This window comes from Oncorhynchus nerka, linkage group LG21 (assembly GCF_034236695.1).
Source record: "Oncorhynchus nerka isolate Pitt River linkage group LG21, Oner_Uvic_2.0, whole genome shotgun sequence".
Taxonomy (NCBI): Eukaryota; Metazoa; Chordata; class Actinopteri; order Salmoniformes; family Salmonidae; genus Oncorhynchus; species Oncorhynchus nerka.
Genome location: NC_088416.1, coordinates 780,501 through 804,211, shown reverse-complemented (window position 1 = coordinate 804,211; position 23,711 = coordinate 780,501). Strand labels below are relative to the sequence as shown.

At 42.6% G+C, this 23,711-nt stretch overlaps 2 protein-coding genes and 1 long non-coding RNA gene across 5 annotated transcripts in view; 2 read left to right on the top strand and 1 right to left on the bottom strand.

The window, feature by feature from the left end:
• LOC115117480 (multidrug resistance-associated protein 1-like) overlaps window positions 1-18,770 on the top strand; it is a 34,067-nt gene extending 15,297 nt beyond the window's left edge. The window contains exons 6-31 of the mRNA XM_065006170.1: window positions 894-955; window positions 1,179-1,310; window positions 1,826-2,032; window positions 2,913-3,090; window positions 3,388-3,549; window positions 3,674-3,766; window positions 4,492-4,695; window positions 9,410-9,556; window positions 9,671-9,758; window positions 10,363-10,432; window positions 10,512-10,638; window positions 10,785-10,961; window positions 11,079-11,246; window positions 11,457-11,652; window positions 11,772-11,853; window positions 12,016-12,133; window positions 12,351-12,558; window positions 13,058-13,368; window positions 13,632-13,831; window positions 14,397-14,523; window positions 14,789-14,890; window positions 15,312-15,458; window positions 15,657-15,815; window positions 15,903-16,069; window positions 16,629-16,823; window positions 17,002-18,770. Of these exons, the coding sequence (XP_064862242.1) occupies window positions 894-955; window positions 1,179-1,310; window positions 1,826-2,032; window positions 2,913-3,090; window positions 3,388-3,549; window positions 3,674-3,766; window positions 4,492-4,695; window positions 9,410-9,556; window positions 9,671-9,758; window positions 10,363-10,432; window positions 10,512-10,638; window positions 10,785-10,961; window positions 11,079-11,246; window positions 11,457-11,652; window positions 11,772-11,853; window positions 12,016-12,133; window positions 12,351-12,558; window positions 13,058-13,368; window positions 13,632-13,831; window positions 14,397-14,523; window positions 14,789-14,890; window positions 15,312-15,458; window positions 15,657-15,815; window positions 15,903-16,069; window positions 16,629-16,823; window positions 17,002-17,110 (3,936 nt within the window). The 3' untranslated portion in view covers window positions 17,111-18,770. The remainder of the gene's footprint in view (window positions 1-893; window positions 956-1,178; window positions 1,311-1,825; window positions 2,033-2,912; window positions 3,091-3,387; window positions 3,550-3,673; window positions 3,767-4,491; window positions 4,696-9,409; window positions 9,557-9,670; window positions 9,759-10,362; window positions 10,433-10,511; window positions 10,639-10,784; window positions 10,962-11,078; window positions 11,247-11,456; window positions 11,653-11,771; window positions 11,854-12,015; window positions 12,134-12,350; window positions 12,559-13,057; window positions 13,369-13,631; window positions 13,832-14,396; window positions 14,524-14,788; window positions 14,891-15,311; window positions 15,459-15,656; window positions 15,816-15,902; window positions 16,070-16,628; window positions 16,824-17,001) is intronic.
• Window positions 990-19,705, bottom strand: LOC135563499 (uncharacterized). Of its 3 annotated transcripts, none has more exons than XR_010460319.1 (3): window positions 19,621-19,705; window positions 15,309-15,434; window positions 990-1,230 (listed from the first exon to the last, which is right to left on the bottom strand). It is a non-coding gene; the product is annotated as an uncharacterized LOC135563499 (long non-coding RNA). The 3 variants fall into 3 exon arrangements; XR_010460320.1 differs by lacking the exon at window positions 990-1,230 and adding an exon at window positions 4,515-4,602; XR_010460321.1 differs by lacking the exon at window positions 990-1,230 and adding an exon at window positions 13,216-13,951.
• On the top strand, window positions 19,345-23,454 carry LOC115122232 (centrosomal protein 20-like). The gene is made up of 4 exons (XM_065006171.1): window positions 19,345-19,452; window positions 19,704-19,901; window positions 20,034-20,118; window positions 22,673-23,454. The coding sequence occupies exons 1-4, from the start codon at window positions 19,425-19,427 to the stop codon at window positions 22,803-22,805; spliced, it is 444 nt and encodes a 147-aa protein (XP_064862243.1). The 5' UTR covers window positions 19,345-19,424; the 3' UTR covers window positions 22,806-23,454.
• Window positions 23,455-23,711: the final 257 nt, after the last annotated feature.

Here is a 23,711-nt window from a genome sequence, read left to right as displayed (position 1 = left end):
ACACACCACATGAACCATGCTACGACCGTTACACCACTTCTACACCAACGTTGTTCTGTATTTATGCGGTTTATGGAATCACACTCTTTCACAGTCGGTCCAATCAAAAAAGACTGATGAATCATGTTCCAACCAAACAACCATAGCGACTATAACTCCCGTTCTAATCAACCTGACTTTGGTAGTGGTAGCTACAGTGAAGCCTATATAGTCCATGACATAATACTGTATCTTGAGAGAAAAACAAGAAAACAAACTGTCCCAAAAACCTCCTAAATGTCTCTCAGCATCTGTCCTGGCCGGCCAGCGGTAGTGAGGTTCAGAGGACTGGAAGCCACAGCCTGGTGTAAGAACCACACCCTAGTGTGTTCTCTGCTCCCCCCACATCTTGGTCAGAGATTCTCATAGTCAGTCACAACAACAGAGAAAGCGAGGGATGGAGAGGAAGAGCGAGAGAGATGGAAAGAGAGACAGAGTAAGACCTCCGGTGAGGGGGCGGTAGAGGGAAGAGAGGTTGCCAAAGATCGAGCATGAGCACAAATTGCTAGTGTGTCGGTGTGTGTGTTCAGCATGGTGCCACAGTGACGACACGTTACCACCCAGCATGGACCTCAAATTCTCCTCCCAACCCTAGCTCCAACACGAACTCTAACTGTTTACGCGCTTTACTCCTGTCCACAGTCTCCAGCTATTTACACATGCAGTTTCCACTGAGGACCACCTTACTGCATCATGCTGTTTAAACTCATTAGCATCCAGTAAAGACTCCACAAGTACATCATAGAACCATTAGTCAGCCACAGAGGAGTCCTATGTTTTACCAAAGCCTTTAAACATTGAGAGATTTACATGGTGGTCAAAGTCAGTGACATTCCCCCTCTAATCTGTTTCAGAACCCATGTCCAGTCAAGGATGCCTCTTTCCTGTCGAAGATGCTCTTCTGGTGGTTTACTGGGTAAGATGGTTTAATGAAACTCTCAAACAACATGTTGACTTGTTTGAAAAATCTTTTATACTGTAAATCTTATAATGTACGTGGGTGTTTGTGTATAACTTATACACTGAGTGTACAAAACCTGAAGAACACCTGCTCTTTCCATGACATAGACTGACCAGGTGCAAGTCAATAAAGGTGTTCTTAATTTGCACACTCAGTATGTCATCGCTGTTCCCCTCAGGCTGGTGGTTAAAGGTTATCGTACCCCTCTGGAAGCTGGAGACCTGTGGAACCTGAGGGAAGAGGACACATCGGACAAGATCCTCTCTGATCTGGAGGAGGAGTGGACAACAGAATGTGCCAAACTGCAACAGTAAGAACCAATTACAATATGCATCTCTCGCCAAACTAATTCTGTAGCTTCAGACACTCAGGAATCCATTAACTTACTTTTATGACATTGACATTGTGGTTAAACTTCAGAATAGTGTCTGCCTAGAACTCTAGATGATCGAGGTCCCTTGAAGAGCTTGTGTAGTTGTAATCGGAAAAACAAGCTGTCTCGCTAAGGGACACTTAAGTCCGAAAATAGGTCAAAAGAGGTCCCCTAAGGACAGCATACTGTAACGTCGAGACACTAGCTTTGAAGATCCCATTGTTAAATTCCAAAACTTTGCGTTAAGCCCTCATCTACTCACGTGTGAGCAGGATAATGCCTTTTATGGCTGCTGAAAAGTCTTCTCTTCACATTTTGCACCGGAGATGTGTCAAATTAACAACAATGACTATTGTTGAATTTTTTTCATCCCTTTGTTTCATATTAAAAGAAACAGGCAATATATAGGGCCATCAAACCCAGATGTCCTCTCTGTCTGCTTGTTTAACCAGGCAGGAGAAAACCATGGTGGCAGCCGTGGCGCTGGGCACCAGACTGCCCGACCAGGCCCAGATACTCAGGAAGCTGCAGAAGGAGCAGAGCTCCGGCTTCTGCCTGCTGAGGACACTGGCCAGGAACTTGGGACCTTACTTCCTTACTGGGACGATGTGCATCATCTTCCACGACTTCTTTATGTTTGCCATCCCTCAGGTGCTCAGGTAAAAATGGCTAAGGGTTTGACGTTAATTCTACACAGGAGACTAAGCTCCCATAAATATATGGCATCACATCGTAAACAAAGCCATCGTAATCTGGGCAGCACGACACAATAATCCCTTGCAAGTCAGACAGATTCCACGTCTATTTCCAATACCCTTTACATTGATATACATACTAAAATGTCAATTTGGCAACCTTAAAACTGGACCCGCCATGCTTGACCCCATCTCTGGCACCCAATGCCAGTCTAGACAGGAACCTTGTTGTTGTTGTTGCACAGCCATGGCTTGGTGGAAGTGTTAATTACGGTCAAGAGAAAGGAGTCAGAGACCACAGCTTTCTGCCCCAACATGGAGAGTCAAGGACATTAGCTTAGTTTAAGGGAGGGAAGAAAAGAAAGAAAGAAAGGAAGGAAAGAGAGAGTGAAGAGAAGGCTCTAAACAGCAGAAAGGCTGAGGTTGCTCTGGTGGACCACAATAAGAGAGCCACTAGCCAAGTGTTGAGGCCAGCCCAGCCACAAGAGGCGCACTGTTGTGCAACTAGAGACGGCTTTGTGTCGACCAGCAGGCCCTGCGGCCACACTAATGATCATAGTCCGCACAGGGCTGCATGGCAAAGCAGTGAAAGTGAAGGAACATGACAGGGGTATACAAAGCTGACAGAGAACAGTAACTTGTCTGTGCTTATGACTCCATTAAATGCACTGCATTGGCAGTGGCACAGTGTCCATGTTCAGTGTATAGGCTTATGTTTTATAGTATGAATAAGACTCTGTTGAGTTTCTGAAAGTCTCCAGAAACATGAAGCAGAATGTATCCACAGGAAGCACTGTATGATATCACCATGTTCTCTCTTTCACCCTTATCCCCTCTCAAACAGTCTTCTTCTGGGCTTCATGAACGAAGAAGACGCCCCCCTGTGGAAGGGCTACTTCTACGCTACCCTGATGTTCCTGCTGTCCTGTCTCCAGTCCCTGTTCAACCACCAGTACATGTACACCTGCTTCACCGTGGGCATGAGAGTGAAGACAGCCGTGATGGGACTGGTCTACAGAAAGGTACGTCGTCGTGCCAACCAGTAGACAGTGGGTGACTGTGCGTCACGTTGTACACATTGGCTCTTAATGGCAGGCTTGAAATTCCAACGTAAATAAACTATACCTCGACAATTAACATATTATTTTTTCCAAGGACCAAGAAGAAAAACAATGAAAAATAAATATGTTAATTGTCAAGTTTAAGGTTTATTTAAGTTGGAAAAAGAGGTTCTGGGTGTTAAGAAACCTTGAAACCAAGTGTTACATAATACTCATTTACTGGAGGTTTAACTTGAGGTTGTTCTGTTTTTCCTCTAGTCTTTGGTGATCAACAGCGCATCCAGGAGGACGTGCACAGTGGGGGAGATCGTCAACCTGGTATCAGCCGACACTCAGAAGCTCATGGACTTTGTGGTTTACTTCAACGCAGTGTGGCTGGCTCCTATCGAGATCGCCCTCTGCCTCTTCTTCCTCTGGCAGGTATGGATGGCACTGTCACTTCTGTTTTTGTTGGTACTCATTGATGACGGACATTTGTTTTCTTTGCTACTCATTTATAACACATTGCTTTTGATGACTTGTGTAAAACGATGCCATTTTACAGCACCTAGGCCCATCTGCGCTAGCCGGAATTGCCACCGTCATCCTCATCTTCCCACTCAATGGATTCATCGCCAAGAAAAGGAGCAAACTGCAGGTACGGACATGTCCTAAGAGGAGATTCATATGCACTTTGACCTCAGTGCAAAAAGATCTGGGACCAGACAGTCTTTCCAGGCTACTTTGACCCCAGGCAGTAGCCAAATCAGAATGTGATTTTGCATGTTTGGTCAGGGATGCCACAGCTGGTTTACATAGCCGAAACAGAGCTGTGTGGGAGTGCGGGTTGGATGGATGTCTCCACCATGTTATGCTTATGAAAAACAACCACAGAAAAAAAGGGTCTATAAAAGGCTATATTTTTCATTTGTTTTTTGGAAAAACAACAGACAGTTTTGGCAATAATGCCTGTTTTAATCTAATTTACAGTCGTAGAATGTCACTGACCGCTTTCCTGGCCGCTTTGTTGTTTCCTCGTCGTAAAACTGCTAAGTGTTAAGAACTGTGTTCAATACTGTAACATAGTACAATTCTAATGAAATTAAACAAGTACATACTTCTGTAGAGTGCTCAACATTAGCTGTTACTTGACAAGTATCTGCAGCTGTAACTGACAACTCAATGTTTATAAAATCACATTAAATCACATTTTATTTGTCAATTGCTTCACAAACAAAAAAACACACAAAATAGCAGAATTGGTCAGGAGCACGTAAGACGGCTACTATCCACTGCAGCGCCATCCTGAGATGAGTAATAGATACAGGTATGCTGGTGCAACAACACTTCTATTTAACCATGTCTTTGAATGCTTCTCCCTAGGAGGTACAGATGAAGTTTATGGATGGGCGAATCAAGCTGATGAACGAGATCCTGAACGGGATCAAGATCCTGAAGTTCTATGCATGGGAGAAGGCCTTTCTGGAGCAGGTCCTGGGATACAGGGAGAAAGAACTGAAGGCCCTGAAGAAGTCCCAGATCCTCTACTCCATCTCCATCGCCTCCTTCAACTCATCCACTTTCCTGGTATGTGCAATACAATATAACTAGTAGTAATAGTTATTTGGTCTTTTGGAGTATAGCTCAGTGTCTACTCTTTACTTTTTTATTTATAAAAAACAACAACTTTATAGACAACACATAACAAACTTTATAGACAACACAAACAGTACAACCCCAAACCCTCATTCTCCCATCCATCCCCTCAGAATAACAATTCTTAGCAGCACAAATGGCCACTAGAACAGACATGATTACTTACCAAAATATGCAAGTTCCACTAAGTAAAAGGCAGGCTCTCCAGGTATTGTATTAATGGGGACCAGGTTAAACTTCTATCGGGACCCAAGCACAGTGTACTTAACCTTCTCCAGAGACAGAGATGACATCACCTCCTTAACCCACTGCATGAAGGAGGACAGCTTTGCAGACTTCTAGTGAAAGAGGACAGGGTGGCGAGCTAGCAGCGATGTAGCATTCTGGTCTAGGGGAAGTACACCAAAAATGTCAGTGACTGGGTTGGGGTCACTGCCATTTTTGGGGTACTTTGTGTAAAGTACCCCCCACAAAAAATGTGGGGTACATATGTGTAAACAGAATGCCTCAAAAATGGGGTCCCAGAGGCCACTCAAAGATTGGCATGACCAAAACATGTGTCCCACAGTCACTGGACTCTGGTGACATCTCAAACACTTGGGGTCAACATTTGGGTATACTTTTGCCAATCTGCTATTTGAGTAATGGAGAATAAGAAAAACCTTAAACTGAATAAGCCCATGCCTTATGCAAAATTATGATGTGTGGATACGCTCAATACTGTGTTTCCATATATCATCGGGTAGCTCGCCACCCATGTCTTGCTTCCATGCAGATTTTGTATTTGCCAAGGAAGGCGGATTTATGTTCTGTATTATGTCCTATAATCTGGAGATTTTTCCCTTCAGATATGGGTTCAAATCTAAGCACCTGTCGACTGGACACTTAGTGGGCTCGAGGGGAAATGGAGGGAAATGTTTTTGGGCAAGAATTGCAGATATCTAAACAAGTGGGTATTGGGAATATTATGGTCAACCCTCAGAGTATCGAATGAGACCAAGGTGTTATCAACAAATAAACACCAGACTGTTCCTATGCCAGAACTGGAATGCCGTGTCAATCTGTGACACTGGGAAGAGATGATTAGATGTTCACGGAGAGAAGCTGCTTCTCCCTCATCATACATGACAAATAGACCATCTAGGTTGATTCATGGCTTAAGGCTACTAAAGTGATTTGTTTGGTGGAAAGATTGTCAAATTTTCAATTGGTGTAGCAGTCTCTCTTTGTAGAGTTCAGGAGTCGGAGAAGAGGCATATCTGTTGTCCACATCTAGAATGAGTTGAGATAGCTCCAATAAGAGGCATATCTGTTGTCCACATCTACAATGAGTTGAGATAGCTCCAATAAGAGGCATATCTGTTGTCCACATCTAGAATGAGTTGAGATGGCTCCAATAAGAGGCATATCTGTTGTCCACATCTAGAATGAGTTGAGATGGCTCCAATAAGAGGCATATCTGTTGTCCACATCTAGAATGAGTTGAGATAGCTCCAATAACAGGCATATCTGTTGTCCACATCTACAATGAGTTGAGATAGCTCCAATAAGAGGCATATCTGTTGTCCACATCTAGAATGAGTTGAGATGGCTCCAATAAGAGGCATATCTGTTGTCCACATCTAGAATGAGTTGAGATAGCTCCAATAAGAGGCATATCTGTTGTCCACATCTAGAATGAGTTGAGATAGCTCCAATAAGAGGCATATCTGTTGTCCACATCTAGAATGAGTTGAGATAGCTCCAATAAGAGGCATATCTGTTGTCCACATCTAGAATGAGTTGAGATAGCTCCAATAAGAGGCATATCTGTTGTCCACATCTAGAATGAGTTGAGATAGCTCCAATAAGAGGCATATCTGTTGTCCACATCTAGAATGAGTTGAGATGGCTCCAATAAGAGGCATATCTGTTGTCCACATCTAGAATGAATTGAGATAGCTCCAATAACAGGCATATCTGTTGTCCACATCTAGAATGAGTTGAGATAGCTCCAATAACAGGCATATCTGTTGTCCACATCTAGAATGAATTGAGATAGCTCCAATAACAGGCATATCTGTTGTCCACATCTAGAATGAGTTGAGATAGCTCCAATAACAGGCATATCTGTTGTCCACATCTAGAATGAGTTGAGATAGCTCCAATAACAGGCATATCTGTTGTCCACATCTAGAATGAGTTGAGATGGCTCCAATAAGAGGCATATCTGTTGTCCACATCTAGAATGAGTTGAGATAGCTCCAATAAGAGGCATATCTGTTGTCCACATCTAGAATGAGTTGAGATAGCTCCAATAACAGGCATATCTGTTGTCCACATCTAGAATGAGTTGAGATAGCTCCAATAAGAGGCATATCTGTTGTCCACATCTAGAATGAGTTGAGATAGCTCCAATAACAGGCATATCTGTTGTCCACATCTAGAATGAGTTGAGATAGCTCCAATAACAGGCATATCTGTTGTCCACATCTAGAATGAGTTGAGATAGCTCCAATAACAGGCATATCTGTTGTCCACATCTAGAATGAGTTGAGATAGCTCCAATAAGAGGCATATCTGTTGTCCACATCTAGAATGAGTTGAGATGGCTCCAATAACAGGCATATCTGTTGTCCACATCTAGAATGAGTTGAGATAGCTCCAATAAGAGGCATATCTGTTGTCCACATCTAGAATGAGTTGAGATAGCTCCGATAAGCGTTTGGTGCGCTGTTTGTTGTCATACACTGTGAATGAAATAATTTGGCCTCTTAGATATGCTTTTAAAGACTCCCACACAGCAGAGTGAGACACATCAGAGGTGCAGTTGATCTGTAAAAAGACATAAATGTGAGTTGATGTGTATTTTTTAAAGGCACTACAGGATAGTAGTAGTAGTGGGTCAAGTCTCCATGCGCTTTGTGACACAGTACTGTCCGGAAAGTGGATATCTAGCTGGACAGGGCTACGGTCTGAGATAGGACAGGGCTATGGTCTGAGATAAAGATGCTGCGATATTGGCTATTAGTTACAAAATGAAGAATTCTATTGTCCAGCAGGAAAAAGTCAATCCTAGAGTATGAGCTGTGGACTGGAGAAAAAAAAGGAGTACTGTTTAGCAGTGGGATAGCTCCTCCTCCATGGATCAGACAAATTATAGGATTCTAGAAATGAGTTGATTACTGCGCCTGATTTTGAAATTACATTGTTGGGCTTCGGTCCGGATCTGTCTAGACTTGGATGCATTACACAATTGAAATCTCCGCCCAATATCAAATGATAAGGTCAGGAAGTATTGCATAAGTCAGAGAAAAATGTTGCATCATTTTTTATTTTACCTTTATTTAACTAGGCAAGTCAGTTAAGAACAAATTCTTATTTTCAATGACGGCCTAGGAACAGTGGTTTAACTGCCTGTTCAGGGGCAGATTGACAGATTTGTACCTTGTCAGCTCGGGGGGTTTGAACTTGCAACCTTCCGGTTACTAGTCCAATGCTCTAACCACTAGGCTACCCTGCTGTCATCCCAATTAGGACGATAGAGGTTAGCCAGAATAACCCGTGTGCTAAACCATTTCCACATGACTATAATATATCTTCCATTAGTATCTGAAATGACTTTGGAGGAGACAAACGGGGTGCCTTTTCTGATCAGGATGGCTTCCCCTCTGGCCTTAGCACCAAAGTTGGAGTGGAATATTTGGTCTACTTATCCTCTCTTTAGTTCATCATGGTCGCTGGACCGGAGATGGGTCTCTTGGAGAAAAACAACGTCCAGACTTAAGGACATAAGATGAGGATACACTCGGCTACGCTTGACCACCTGGTTAATTCCGCTCACGTCCCAGCTGATAAAGCATGTGGAGCCTAGAGTATGTTAATTAGGCGTAGTCATAGTAATCAGAAATTAATGTTAGTACAATCACATGGCCAGTGTGCTGAAAAGTCAGAGTAATAAAATAATAAAGAAAAAACAGCTAAAACAACAAAATACCCAGAAGAAAACCTTGGACCCCTATGCTGGCCTTCCCCCTATGCTGGCCTTCCTCCTGTTGGAAGGCTGCATCTACCTCTCCTAGACCAGAGCAAAATGCTACCATGTTCAAATGAACCTCAGTAGAGCTCTGTCCAGGGCCAACATAATACAGTTACAACTAGGGAAGTGATTCTGGAGGGAACCACCAAAGTTATCTAAGGTATCTTATGCAATATGCATATTTTAAGGATAGTAAAACAATATATAAAAAAGGAAGTATATGTATATGTTGCCCCCTCAACCCCATCCACTTGGGATGACTTAAAACATACATACATACATACACACACATATATATATATATATATATATATATATATACACAACTCTCAAAACATTTAATTAAATAAGTAAATAGGAAAAAAAAGCAAAATTCAACATTTGTATAAATGTAACACTCTGTTGAACATCCTAACAAGCCAGAACACCGAACATTGACTGGAAAATGCATGGTAAATAATACCCGTGGTTCAGTGTTCGCTCGGCTATACAGGTCTACTCTTTTCTATCCATAGCTTCAAGCCTCACAGTAGAAATGTATCATCGCTGAATTCTGTGTGTGATGGTTACAGTTACAGCTTCAGGTCACCATGTCCCAATCATGCTTATTTGTTTTTTATCCCCCAGATTGCCTTTGCCATGTTTGGTGTCTATGTGCTGATTGATGACAAGAACGTCCTAGATGCCCAGAAGGTCTTTGTCTCCATGGCTCTCATCAACATTCTGAAAACCCCACTGAGCCAGCTACCCTTTGCCATGAGCACTACCATGCAGGTGAAATACAATGTCCAGTATTCAACAGACCAAACCAATGTATAATGTGTTGTGCTGCTGTTCAAAAAAATAATTCAAAATTAAATTAGATTAAAATAATTCTTTGAATTTTAGGCCATTGTCTCGCTGAAGCGCTTAGGGAAATACCTGTGTTCTGAGGAGCTGAAAGACGACAATGTAGCCAAGGCCCCTTTGAGTACCGGTAAGAACACCTACTGGTGCCATGTATGTTGACATACTTGACCTATAACTTTTAGCTCCAAGTGGAGCAAAGGGCTTTGTATCAGCCTATAGCAATGGATTTTTTAAAAACACTGAGCAACTCTTATCCAGTGGGAACTGTGGTCTGCCTCTGCCTGTCGTAACCAATAAAAACAAGCCCTCGAAGATGTGTTGTTTACATCCATGGCATTCTATCCAGATCCCTTAATGGTAATGTTATGTTGTCACTTCCTGTGATCGAGGTCGACTGGGGAGACTGAGTAATGATAGGATGTTGCCATCCAGTGGTTGAACGTAAATTACTTCTAGACAGTCAGACGTATGATTCCGGATAAATAAAAGCACTTCCTTAAGACAGCTCGTGAAAAGAACACACTGTAATTTGAGATCTCTTGTAATTATGTAGACTCTGCAATTTGGCATGTCACTTAAAAGGACATTATATTTTTAACGTTGGGTAGTTTTGGGTGCATAAACAAACGGGTGCATAAACTGTTATGCCTGTATGCAGAGAGGAAATATTAGTGGATTTTTTCAATGGTTCCTCTCTCCTCTCTTTCTCTGTTTCTCTATTTTCTTCTCAGATGGGGAAGGTGTGTTGATAGACAATGGAACGTTCAGTTGGACTAAAGAAGGTCCTCCATGCCTTAAAAGGTAAATCATAACAGTATTCCCATTTTCACACGTTCTGAAGTTTAAGTTAAGAGACTCAACTCCACTCCTCTGTTTACAGGATTAATGTGCGTGTACCCCAGGGTTCACTGGTGGCGGTGGTGGGCCATGTGGGTAGCGGGAAGTCCTCCCTGCTGTCTGCCATGCTTGGAGAGACAGAGAAGAGGAGCGGCAGTGTGTCAATTAAGGTAAACAAGTTCTCTTAAAATAGGAAGCAACAGAAGTTGAATATATTGAATCTAAGGTTTTCAGTTTTCAATCTATGGGTCTGATTTACACTCAATGTTCTTCTTCTTCAATGCTAATGTTCCTCTTTATTTTTCTGTCTCCACAGGGCTCAGTGGCTTATGTACCTCAGCAGGCCTGGATCCAGAATGCCACGGTTCAGGACAATGTTATGTTTGGTCGTGAGAAGCAGAAGACCTGGTACCAGCGGGTGTTGGACGCCTGTGCTCTGCTGCCTGACCTGGAGATCCTGCCTGCTGGAGACTCCACAGAGATTGGGGAGAAGGTGTGAAAATAATCTTCTAGAATTCCACCTCCTTTCACTAGATGGTCAATCAAATGCTCTTCTAGAATGTTCTGGAATCTTGAGTCATGTCTTCTTCTTGATTCTTCTCCCTGACAGGGTCTGAACCTCTCGGGTGGTCAGAAGCAGAGGGTGAGCCTGGCAAGGGCTGTGTACAGGAAGGCTGACGTCTATCTGCTGGATGACCCCCTGTCTGCTGTGGATGCTCATGTGGGGCAACACATCTTCGACAAAGTCATCGGACCCAAGGGTGTGCTAAGAGATAAGGTAAAACTATGACAAAAATATGATCTCTATTAACAGTCAGAGTGAAAATCAATATTAGAAGCTTACACGTAACCGACTGTTCCTTGTGTGGTTTTGAGATGGAAAAGCATGATTTTGCAGATTCTTCAAATCAAATCCACCATTTGTATTAGGCTAGTTCCGCTGATCGTCTATTTTGATTAATCTTGCTCCTGTGGTTTGTGCTACCAGACCCGTGTCCTAGTAACCCATGGGATGAGCTTCCTGCCCCAGGCGGACCTCATCCTGGTGCTGGTGGACGGGGAGATCACAGAGAGTGGCTCCTACCAGGAGTTGCTGAGCCGCCATGGGGCCTTTGCAGACTTCATCCATACCTTCGCCAGCAACGACCGTAAAGAGAGTGTCACAGAGACCGCCGCACAGAGGGGTAGGACCTCATTGTAATGAAATTTGGGATAAGTCATTATTGCCATTGATGAACAAACATTTGCTTCTCACCAACAAGCTATTCTCCATGTAAATGAACATTTTGTACCATTGCTGCAGGTGCCAGGAGGGCCAGCTCACGGCTGAGTGTTACAGACTTCATGCCATTCTCAAGAGATCTATCCCAAGAGCAGCTCATTGGGTAAGTGAATTTCCAGAGCACATTACATCATTTTTTCCTGATAACATCATGGTTCTAATTGATTCAATGGTATAATAAACGTCTATTGGAGAAAACGTCACATTGAGCATGCCAAGCATCTTAAAAATAAAAACCTAACTGAAACCCCTCTATGTTCTCTAGGGGAGACACCAACAGTAATAACCTGCAGGGTATGGAGCCCATGTCTGAGATAGACGAGGAGCAGGTTCCTGAGGACCTGGGAAAGCTGATGGAGGTTGACAAGGCGCGCACTGGGAGGGTGAGTCTAGAAGAAGAGCTGATTTTTGACTGCACCTCTTATGGTTAAAAATGGTTCAAACTAAATTATAAAGTCTCCATAGCCATACAGGTTGTACCCATTTGAGCGCTCCACTACATTGTTTCTTTAAAACAAACGGAGCTTCTTTCTCACCTTTCACATATTAACAGGTGTTTGTCAATTTCTAGCAACTGATTGCCTGTCTTTTTTACCACAGGTGAGGCTGGAGATGTACATGGAGTACTTCAAGACCATCGGCATGGCCTTCATCATCCCCATCGTCTTCCTGTACGCCTTCCAACAGGGGGCCTCGCTGGCCTACAACTACTGGCTGAGCCTGTGGGCCGACGAACCCATCGTCAACGGCACCCAGGTCGACACGGACATGAAGCTGGCCGTCTACGGGGCTCTGGGCTTCGCACAAGGTCAGTGGTGAATGCATTTTACTGAGAAAAGACACCAAAGATAAAAGTCGTTTTTTTTTTTACTTGGATGAAGAGAAACAGCATAGACTAGTTTAGCTAGAATCCTTGATGGTGAAACAGCCAGGTACGTTTGGGGCTATTACAACAACAAATGAGTTACTCCGAAGAATGAACACTGTTTTATTATTGCATGCACGACTGAACAGCAGAATATGTACTGCATTTTGTTTTACCATGCTGCTTGACACACCTCATCTCCGTTTCGCTCACAAAACACAAACAATAACAACAAAGGTGCTGGGGAGGACAGTGGCGCTGTGTCCCCGAACGTGGGTTCCATCTTTAATCCCAGTAATGTTGGTTTATTTGGATCTGTTATAACCCTCCATTGTACTAGTACTCCAAGAGTCCTTCTGAGAGATTGAGAGTTTCAGTATCTGATATAAACCACAGTTGCCAAACAGCAGGGATCCTAACAGCAGTTTATTTTATATTTCAGGAATCGCTATTTTCGGCACCACGGTGGCTATTTCGGTCGGAGGTATCATCGCGTCCCGGCACCTCCACATGGACCTCCTGAAGAACGTTCTCCACTCCCCCATGTCTTTCTTTGAGACCACCCCCAGTGGGAACCTCCTGAACCGTTTTGCCAAGGAGATCGACGCTATCGACTGCATGATCCCCGACGGCCTCAAGATGATGCTGGGCTACCTCTTCAAGCTGATGGAAGTCTGTATCATCGTCATGCTGGCTACACCTTTTGCGGCGGTCGTCATCCTGCCCCTCGCCATTCTCTATGCCTTCGTTCAGGTATGTTTCTAACCAACTGAGACACCGTTTTGTGGGAGAATAATAGTTTTAGACTCTTGAAAACCAAAATAGCAGATTTTGCAAGTTGTTGGTTTTGCATGGTGATTTATTCCACCTGCTAACATAGTAGTGCTAAGTAATGGCAGGCTACATACTGTAAATCTACTAGAAATGCTGGAGTGAAAAACCCACTTCCACACATATACACCATGTGTATATGGTACTTTCGGTTCATTAAAACGTAATGTTTTATTTTTATACAGAGTTTCTACGTGGCCACTTCCTGCCAGCTGCGGAGGCTGGAGTCGGTGAGCCGCTCGCCCATCTACACCCACTTCAACGAGACGGTGCAGGGAGCCAGTGTCATACGGGCCTTCGGAGAACAGCACCGCTTCATTGTGCAGGCTAACAAGAGGGTCGACTTCAACCAGACCTCCTACTTTCCCCGCTTTGTGGCCACCAGGTTAGGTTTGATAGAAACAACACATTCACCTTGCAGTACATGCTCTGGTAAAATAAAATATCCAGTTTATGTGGTGACTGGTGTACATTGTTCCGTTTTCAGATTTTTTAAAAATAAAGCCTGGAATAAAAGAAAAAGGGCGACCTATAATTAAATTATACAAATATTTAGCTCCAGACATAGACCTATAGCAAAGTGCACATATGCATATTGATTGTGTTGTAGGCCTATATCTCTCACACTTCAATCAGACTGGTTTTAAATGACTTCTGTGAAATGTTTCTGTATTTCTTTATCTGCATTTCTTTCTGCACTACTCTAGGGTTATTATTATTGCTTGGATAACCTTCTCTATATTATGTATTGATTTATTTTTCATTCTTAATGCGGTACGTACTGCGCAGAACACCTGAAGGATTGTAATGTTTGTTTATGTGTCAATTAATCCCGTTAGGGATGGGTTGCCAACTGGCGATTTGACACAATCAAAACACCTCCATGATGAATGATGGAGGCCAAAACTTTCTCCGCAACTAATCGGGCTTTCTTCTCCTGATATCCGCAGGTGGTTGGCAGTTAATCTTGAGTTTGTCGGTAACGGTGTGGTTTTAGCCGCAGCTATTCTCTCAGTGATGGGGAAAGACACCCTGAGCCCTGGCATTGTTGGTTTGGCTGTGTCACACTCCCTCCAGGTAAGATATTACACCCTATACCGTAGTCATTAAAGGTAAATGACTCATTTAGCAACAAAGAAGAATAGTCATTTTAATATTTTGTACCCGGGCTACAATCACACAAAACCCATTACAGGCCATGCCTTTTATTGCATCAGAAAGTGTGTGGTTTACCAAACTGAAAAAAAGCAGAAGAATAGCCTACCTACGTGCTGCACAATCCTAACTGCATATTACCTCAAATGAGAGGGCTCTGTTTTAATTTGAACCTCGTGTTGTGCAGGTGACTGGCATTCTGAGCTGGATTGTGAGATCATGGACAGACGTAGAGAACAACATTGTGTCTGTTGAGAGGGTGAAGGAGTATGCTGACACTACAAAAGAGGTAAGCATCTGCATACCTTCTCTGTTAGCTAATACCCTCAATGAAATGAGCTGTTATACAAGTAATATGCATGACATGAGTCACGATATTAACATTGTTATGTCATTAAGTTATGTCGGCAGTTACTGTTTCATGAATGTTATTCATTCTCTTTTTTTTAGGTTTACAGTAACTGAATTGTTGCCAAAACTAACCATTTTCTAGCCAGGTTTACAGTAACTGAAGTGTTATCAAACTAACCATTCTTTAGTCAGGTTTACAGTAACTGGAGTGTTGCCAAACTAACAATTTTCTAGCAAGGTTTACAGTAACTGAAGTGTTGTGCAACTAACCTGTTTAGATCTATAGACATAGAGGGACAAAGAACATAGATATAGAGAGACAGATCCATTTAATCTTAACTGTTCTCTATACTCACCAGGCTGTGTGGACCGTGGAGGGCAGTTCCCTGCCTCTGGCCTGGCCTCAGACTGGCACTATAGAGTTCCAAGACTATGGACTGCAGTACCGCAAGGGCCTGGACTGGGCACTGAAAGGCATCACCCTGAAAATCCAGGAGAGAGAAAAGGTCAGTACAATCTAGAATGAGGTAGCCTTCTACAGTACCCATAATGCTTTGTTTATGATATTCAGTTTCGTCTGAGGCAACATACTCCTTTTACAGTTTTATCATACTTAGGACCAGGGGTATTTTCCCGGCCATGTTACCTGACCAGTAAAAACGATTTGATCTTATCTAACAAAGGGTCTCATTTGTCATTCTTAGGTTGGCATTGTGGGCAGAACCGGAGCTGGAAAGTCTTCCCTTGCTCTGGGGATATTCAGAATCCTAGAGGCAGCCAAGGGAGCGATCTACATCGATGGAGTCAACATCGCAGAGATCGGACTCCACGATCTCAGATCCCGCATTACCATCATCCCACAGGTACTACAGTTATTGATTTTATTTGATAATCTCCCAAAATGTCTTACTACAGTGATGGTAACTGACTTTTGCTTCTTCCTCCAACAGGACCCTGTGTTGTTCTCCGGCTCTCTGCGTATGAACCTTGACCCCTTTGACACGTATACTGACGAGGAAATATGGAGTTCGCTAGAGCTTGCTCACCTCAAGAACTTTGTGTCCAACCTGCCTGACAAACTGAATTATGAGTGCTCGGAGGGAGGAGAGAACCTCAGGTACGGACAATTGATATATTTGACCAAATAACATAATAGTATATATAAATATATGCCATTTAGCAGACGCTTTTATCCAAAGAAACTTAGTCATGCGTGCCTACATTTGAGGCATGCATATCTGTCACGCCTGCTCCCGCTCTCCCCCCTGGCGCTCGAGGTAATCACTTTGTTGATTACCCCCTGTATATCAGTCTGTTCCTCGGTTGTGTTCCGTGTCCACATCGTGCCTGTTATGTTAATGTCCGTCAGCTAATAAACCTTCACTCCCCGTACCTGCTTCTCATCTCCTGCATCAATCCCGTAACAATATGTGACGCGTATCAACTGAGCTACAAAGAACCACTAAAGACCAAACACAAAGCATATAGGCTAGGGCTGGTGTCCTGCATCCAGATTAAGCCTATTCCTGGACTAAAAATGACATTGAGCATTATTTTTGCTTCATCTGGTCTACTACATCTGGTTCTATCATCTGTCAACCTCTATATTCTGTGCTTTGGTGGTCAAAAGTTTAAGTGTCAATATTCAACCTTCCTTCATTTGTCTCCTTCTCTAGTCTGGGTCAGCGCCAGCTGGTCTGCCTGGCCCGCGCTCTCCTCCGTAAGACCAAGATCCTGGTTCTGGACGAGGCCACGGCCGCTGTGGACCTGGAGACAGACACCCTGATCCAGTCCACCATCAGACAACAGTTTGAGGATTGCACCGTGCTCACCATCGCCCACCGCCTCAACACCATCATGGACTATACCAGGTAAGGCTCTCTGCTATACTTTTTGCCCAGCGCCAGGTGTCTCAAGTTTGGGATGTGCATATCAATTCCTTTCCTACACCTAGTAGCTGCTACGCCCCAGTCAAATGATGTCGCAACATCTCAAAATCAATGGTTCAGTCACAGAATTTTACACTTCTTCTCACTCTTCCTTTCACAGAGTGATAGTGATGGACAAAGGCCACATCTCGGAGATGGACTCCCCAACCAACCTCATCTCAAACAGGGGACAGTTCTACCGTATGTGCCGAGAGGCTGGGCTAGTCTAAAAGCTACTCAGCTCCGAGGTGGCTCTATCCAGGGGAAAATTCTGATGGCCCTGGCTCTTCCAAACCACACATGGAGAATCGGCCATTCCTAGCTCCACGATCCAGGCAGTTCAAACTCTTCCTGAGAGCAATGCTTTTAGAACGACCCGGAACTGAAGTCGATGTAAACCAAAGACAACCCAGAAGCGAAGCTGATGACGATTTAGTGAACAGTATGTGCTCTCTGGTCACGATAAAGACATGTAACCTACGCACACTCAAACTGGTGCTCGGAAGGGGAGAGAGACATCAAGCCCTGATCTCAAAGACTGTAATTTATGAAGCTATTATTGGACGCAGATGGGTTGTTGCTAGGCAAACATTTTAAATATTGTATATAGGCTGTGCCAATGAAACTTATGGAGATGAAAGTCAGATTGAGTGCAAAATCCAAAGGACTTTGGTTCCGTCTCTGAATGTGAACCAAATTATTTTTGTAGATCTGCTACATTTAATGAAGCATCTTTTTGAAGAACACCTGGGTACCTTTGATGTTGAGTTGAAATCTCAGCCAACCAAATCCAACTATTTTGTTCATATCAGTGATGGTAACTAACATTTGGTTCTTCCTCCAACAGAACCCCATGTTATCATCTCATCAGACAGGAAAAAAACAGTTTATAATGAATTCATATCTATTCTCATACCATCCAACCACAGGGTAAGTCTAGAGAAAGTGGAGCAATATTCTCTGACTGAACACTAGCCTTAAAGGGCTGACCCTGTAAAACCCAGAAAACACAAAGCTTTTCACAGTCATCAATCTAAAATTGAACCCTATTCCACAGAATATAGTGCACTTTCTTAGGTTTTGTACTATATAGGGAATAGGGTGCCATTTCAGACGCACTCAGTCTGATTCCTACCCAGCCATTTCAGTGTTTTATGAGTCTGGTCAAGAAAACACTGCAGTGAGCCAAGGTGCTTAGCTAGCCTAGCGTCCAACTGTTCTGCGGTATTTCTTTATTTCAGTCTTAGTAAACACAAAACGGACAATAGCATCTGTATGGTTGGGTATGTAGGCCTTAAAAACCTGGACGTTCAACTGTTACAGTGGTGACGGGAAACCCGACAGGAATGAAGAGAACGCCTTTTCAAAACAATGGACCAAATGTGTTTTAAAAAAAGTGTTTCTCCACTTTACATCTGCCAGTCGTTCCATCTACACACAGACACGCGTGCATGAACACACACACCCTAATTCTCAAAGCTATGGATGTGACACATGTGCAAGCACGCACACAGACCACCGAATTCTCAAAGGTATGGGTGACATATTGAGGTAACAGACTCATCATATACCATTCAATGTCAGTGTTATTGTTGTTATTCCTTTGGTTCCAGTTATGACTGGCTGTAAATAGACATTCCTTCCTGTTTATATCTATAACATGGACTTTTCCAAAAGAAGGAGGATCTTAATATTTTTGTCTTACTGGTTTAGACAATATGCTAAGAAGAAACTACAATATTTGTGATATAATGAACATGTAAGTTGCCTTAAAATTCTAAGAGATTGTATTATATTTATACTTTTTGTATTCAATCTGTTCATTTTTTGATTGAAAATTTTACTGTGCAATAATTCATGCTGGAAATAATAAAACTGTTTTGAAAATAATGTTTTTGTGAGTCTCATCTGTCAAACCTTATACAATTATGCCTCTATGCCTTATATAAGTATGAGTCAAGCATGACTGCAGGCAGTTGGGTAATGTAATGACTGTAATATAAATGGGATCACATTTTCCAAAGCCTGTCATTGACAGGGTGTGCAGACCACAGGAGGCTGCTGAGGGGAGGACAGCTTATAACAATGGCCAGAACAGAGCAAATGGAATGTGTTTGATATCATTCCAACTCCACTCCAGCCTTTACCACGATCCCGTCCTCCCCAATTAAGTTGCCACCAACCTCCTGCGATGCAGACATTAGGCATAATTTGCTTACAGTAAAGGCACTAGTCACCACAGCCAAAGTCATAAAATCTACTTAAAATGTGATTTTAAACCTAACCTTAATCACACTGCTAACATCATGCCTATACCTGACCTTCTGTTAAGAACAAAAAGCTCATTTTTGTTTTCATAAATGTTTACGACATAGACCACTTTGACTTTGTCGCTGTGGGAACAAGTGGGAAACGATTTGGTCATGCCCAGGCAAGTAAACCAGTTAGACCACTAGGTGGGAGCAAAAGTTAACTTGTGCAGATAACAGTTTACCCTTTGAACTCGGTGAGGGACACGAACGCCATTTGTTTATACCTGTTGCAATGGCGACCATAACGGAACTGAAATGCGGTAAGCATTGTCCTTTCTTTCACTTTAAAGTATATATTACATTATTAAAACGGAAGCGAACTGTGCAACTATTTCATAGTTCGTGCAACGCACAGTGTAAGACGACAGTAGGTAGCGCTAGCTAGCTAGCTATCAAAGTTTTCCTGGCTATCGTACAGCACAACACACCTTAAGTCTACGTTATCAATATGTCCCCACACGTTGCAGAGGATTTTATGATAGCATTTTCAACAACTTATCTTCTCTCCCAGCTCTGAGAGAGAGCCTGGAGTCTCGAGGCGTGTTGGGTCAGCTGAAGGCTCGGATCAGAGCCGAGGTGTTCAATGCGCTCGACGATCAGAGCGAGCCGCGTCCTGTGCTATCGCACGACAACCTTCTAATCAACGAGCTCATCCGCGAGTACCTGGAATTCAACAAGTATCGATACACAGCGTCTGTGTTGACAGCAGGTGAATAGTATGCATTCAATTCAACCATATGACAATCAATTTCAGAACTGAATATAAGTGCCATTGGTAGGTTCACCGTTATTCAATTGCAAGTTGGATTTTATGACCTTATCAAATCAATGTTTTTTTCAGAATCAGGTCAACCTGAGGTACCACTTGACAGACAGTTCATGGCGAATGAGCTGAAAGTGGTGGAGGACCCCAGTTCCAGATCTGTGTAAGTTTATCTAGAAATAATTCATAAAAGGCCACAGGAAACTGATTCCAGAACTGAAAGACTTATCCTATCCTGATCGAAAACTGTAAATACTACTATTAGGCCTAGTAAAGACATACAGTTGAAGTCGGAAGTTTACATACACTTGTGCCAAGTACATTTAAACTTCGTTTTTTCACTTTTTCAATTCCTGACATTTAATCCTAATAAAAATTCCCTGTCTTAGGTCAGTTAGGATCACAACTTTATTTTAAGAATGTTTAATGTCAGAATAATAGTAGAGTGATTTATTTCAGCTTTTATTTCAATCCTCACATTCCCAGTGGGTCAGAAGTTTACATACATTCAATTAGTATTTGGTAGCATTGCCTTTAAATTGTTTAACTTGGGTCAAACGTTCCAGGTAGCCTTCCACAAGCTTCCCACAATAATTTTGGCCCATTCCTCCTGACAGAGCTGGTGTAACTGAGTCAGGTTTGTAGGCCTCCTTGACTCGCACATGCTTTTTTCAGTTCTTCCCACAAAATCTCTATAGGATTGAGGTCAGGGCTTTGTGATGGCCACTCCAATACCTTGACTTTGTTGTCCTTAAGCCATTTTGCCACAACTTTGGAAGTTAATAGTAGAGTGATTTATTTCAGCTTTTATTTCAATCCTCACATTCCCAGTGGGTCAGAAGTTTACATACATTCAATTAGTATTTGGTTGTCCTTAAGCCATTTTGCCACAACTTTGGAAGTATGCTTGGGTTCATTGTCCATTTGCGACCAAGCTTTAACTTCCTGGCTGATGTCTTGAGATGTTGCTTCAATATATTAACACATAATTGTCCGTCCTCATGATGCCATCTATTTTGTGAAGTGCACCAGTCCCTCCTGTAGCAAAGCACCCCCACAACATGATGCTGCCACCCCCGTGCTTGACGGTTGGGATGGTGTTCTTCAGCTTGCGAGTGTCCCCCTTTTTCCTCCAAACATAACAATGGTTATTATGGCCAAACATTTCTATTTTTGTTTCATCAGGCCAGAGGACATTTCTCCAAAAAGTACGATCTTTGTCCCCATGTGCAGTTGCAAACTGTAGTCTGGCTTTTTTATGGCGGAGCAGTGGCTTCCTTGCTGAGCGGCCTTTCAGGTTATGTCGATATAGGACTTGTTTTACTGTGGATATAGATACTTTTGTACCTGTTTGCTCCAGCATCTTCACAAGGTCCTTTGCTGTTGTTCTGGGATTGATTTGCACTTTTCACACCAAAGTACGTTCATCTCTAGGAGACAGAATGCGTCTCCTTGAGCGGTATGACAGCTGCGTGCTCCCATGGTGTTTATACTTGCATACTATTGTTTGTACAGATGCACATGGTACCTTCAGGCATTTGGAAATTGCTCCCAAGGATGAACCAGACTTGTGGAGGTCTACCATTTTTTTTCTGAGGTCTTGGCTGATTTCTGTTGATTTTCCCATTATGTCAAGCAAAGAGGCACAGAGTTTGAAGGTAGGCCTTGAAATACATCCACAGGTACACTTCCAATTGAGTCAAATTATGTCAATTAGCCTATCAGAAGCTTCTAAAGCCATGACATAATTTTCTGGAATTTTCCAAGCTGTTTAAAGGCACAGTCAACTTAGTGTATGTAAACATCTGACCCACTGGAATTGTGATACAGTGAATTATAAGTGAAATAATCTGTCTGTAAACAATCGTTGGAAAAATGACTTGTGTCATGCACAAAGTAGATGTCCTAACAGACTTGCCAAAACTATAGTTGGTTAACAAACATTTCGTGGAGTGGTTGAAAAACGAGTTTTAATGACTCCAACCTAATACCCTGACTACACCGCTCGCGTCGCGTCCGCGGCAAAATACATTTAGGAATCTGTTATTCAATTATTGCACCCACACTGCTCCGTGCGGGTCAACGAGCGTCTGCGTTGCCAAGGGCTAAAATAGAAGTCATTCCTATTTCTGACGCAGATCGCTCTGCAAGTCCTGCCTCTCCCATCTCCTCATTTGGTTTATTGAAGCAGGTGCCCACGTGCCATCTCCTCATTTGGTTTATAGAAGCAGGTGCCCACGTGCCATCTCCTCATTTGGTTTATAGAAGCAGGTACCCACGTGCCATCTCCTCATTTGGTTTATAGAAGCAGGTACCCACGTGCCATCTCCTCATTGGTTATGAGTGTGACTGAAAGACGAACTTTGTTGCCGGTCGTCGTGGTAATACTATGAAAGTTTAGAGGCCAATCACAATGACCTCCGTCATTGCCAACAAAGGGTATATAACAAAGTATTGAGATAAACTTTTGTTATTGACCAAATACTTATTTTCCACCATCATTTGCAAATAAATTAATTAAAAATCCTACAATGTGATTTTCTGGATTTTTTTTCTCATTTTGTCTGTCATAGTTGAAGTGTACCTATGATGAAAATTACAGGCCTCTCTCATCTTTTTAAGTGGGATAACTTGCACAATTGGTGGCTGACTAAATACTTTTTTGCCCCACTGTATGTAAACTTCCGACTTCAACTGTACGTATTGTGTGTTTTCAGGCCTCTACTGTACGGCTTGCTATCCCACTTCCTAAGCAGCAGTGGAGACAGTGGAGGGAAGCTGTTTCTCAGGGGCTCAGCACCTGCTACTATGACCAGAGACCCTAACACACTCCCTGGTCCTGAGTCTTAACACAGGTGTGTCCTGTCTGTCATTCCAGATTGCACTGGGACTAGGGGTGTTGAGTGATTTTATTTATTTTTTTATTACAAAAATTGCAGTTGATGTCAAGAAAGCCTTAGTAGTGTGTGTTAATGTTGCCAAAACAGGTTCAAACCAACAGGTCTGAATTTCATTTCATTTGGCCAATTGTTTGTTCCCTGAGACTCTGTAAATGTAGTCTGTTCTTCACTACTGCTATGTCCGCATAGCTGTACATACTGTAGTAAGTGGTTGATGTGCCAATTGCTCATGAAGATGTATCTCAAATAAATTGTTGTTTTAATACATTTTTACTTTAATAAAGCATTTTTAGCATATATGTAAATATTCAATTTTAGGGCTAGGCTGCACGTTGATTTTGTTGATGTGGATCTATAGGTAATCATATCTACTTTGGTATTAGGTCTAATGTTATAGCCAATGGGTTTATCCCTTTATAATTGTTTTATGTTTCAACACACTGGCTGTAGTAGCACAAAATAATTCTGCCTGGAAACCAGTACATGTATTGTATACAGTATTCAGGCATTTTTACCGTGTATCTTCACTCCCACATTCTCATAAAACTCCATGATAAACACCTTCCACTGAAGAAGTGCAATAAACTGTCTCGAATATCTATTGTGGTCACGACAAACAAAACCTACATTTATGAAGTCAGTATAGAATGTTTATACAAGTGTTATCTCATGGTCTTAGCATATAGATAGGCATGTACTGTAGATCATAACATATAAATATGCTGTAGCTCACATGTAAAGAAAGACTTAGGCCTGCCTGCTATCACATCTACCCCTGTGTGTCCCAAAATGGCACCCTATTCCCTTTATAGTGCACTACTTTTGACCCGGGCCTATAGGGATTCCTTATCACTAT

Excerpts from the sequence above, each read along its gene's own strand:
- LOC115122232 (XM_065006171.1), top strand. The coding sequence starts at position 19,425 with ATGGCGACCATAACGGAACTGAAATGCG. Across the intron at positions 19,902-20,033 it reads AGCGTCTGTGTTGACAGCAG|AATCAGGTCAACCTGAGGTA; the intron begins GTGAATAGTATG and ends TGTTTTTTTCAG. Across the intron at positions 20,119-22,672 it reads GACCCCAGTTCCAGATCTGT|GCCTCTACTGTACGGCTTGC; the intron begins GTAAGTTTATCT and ends GTGTGTTTTCAG.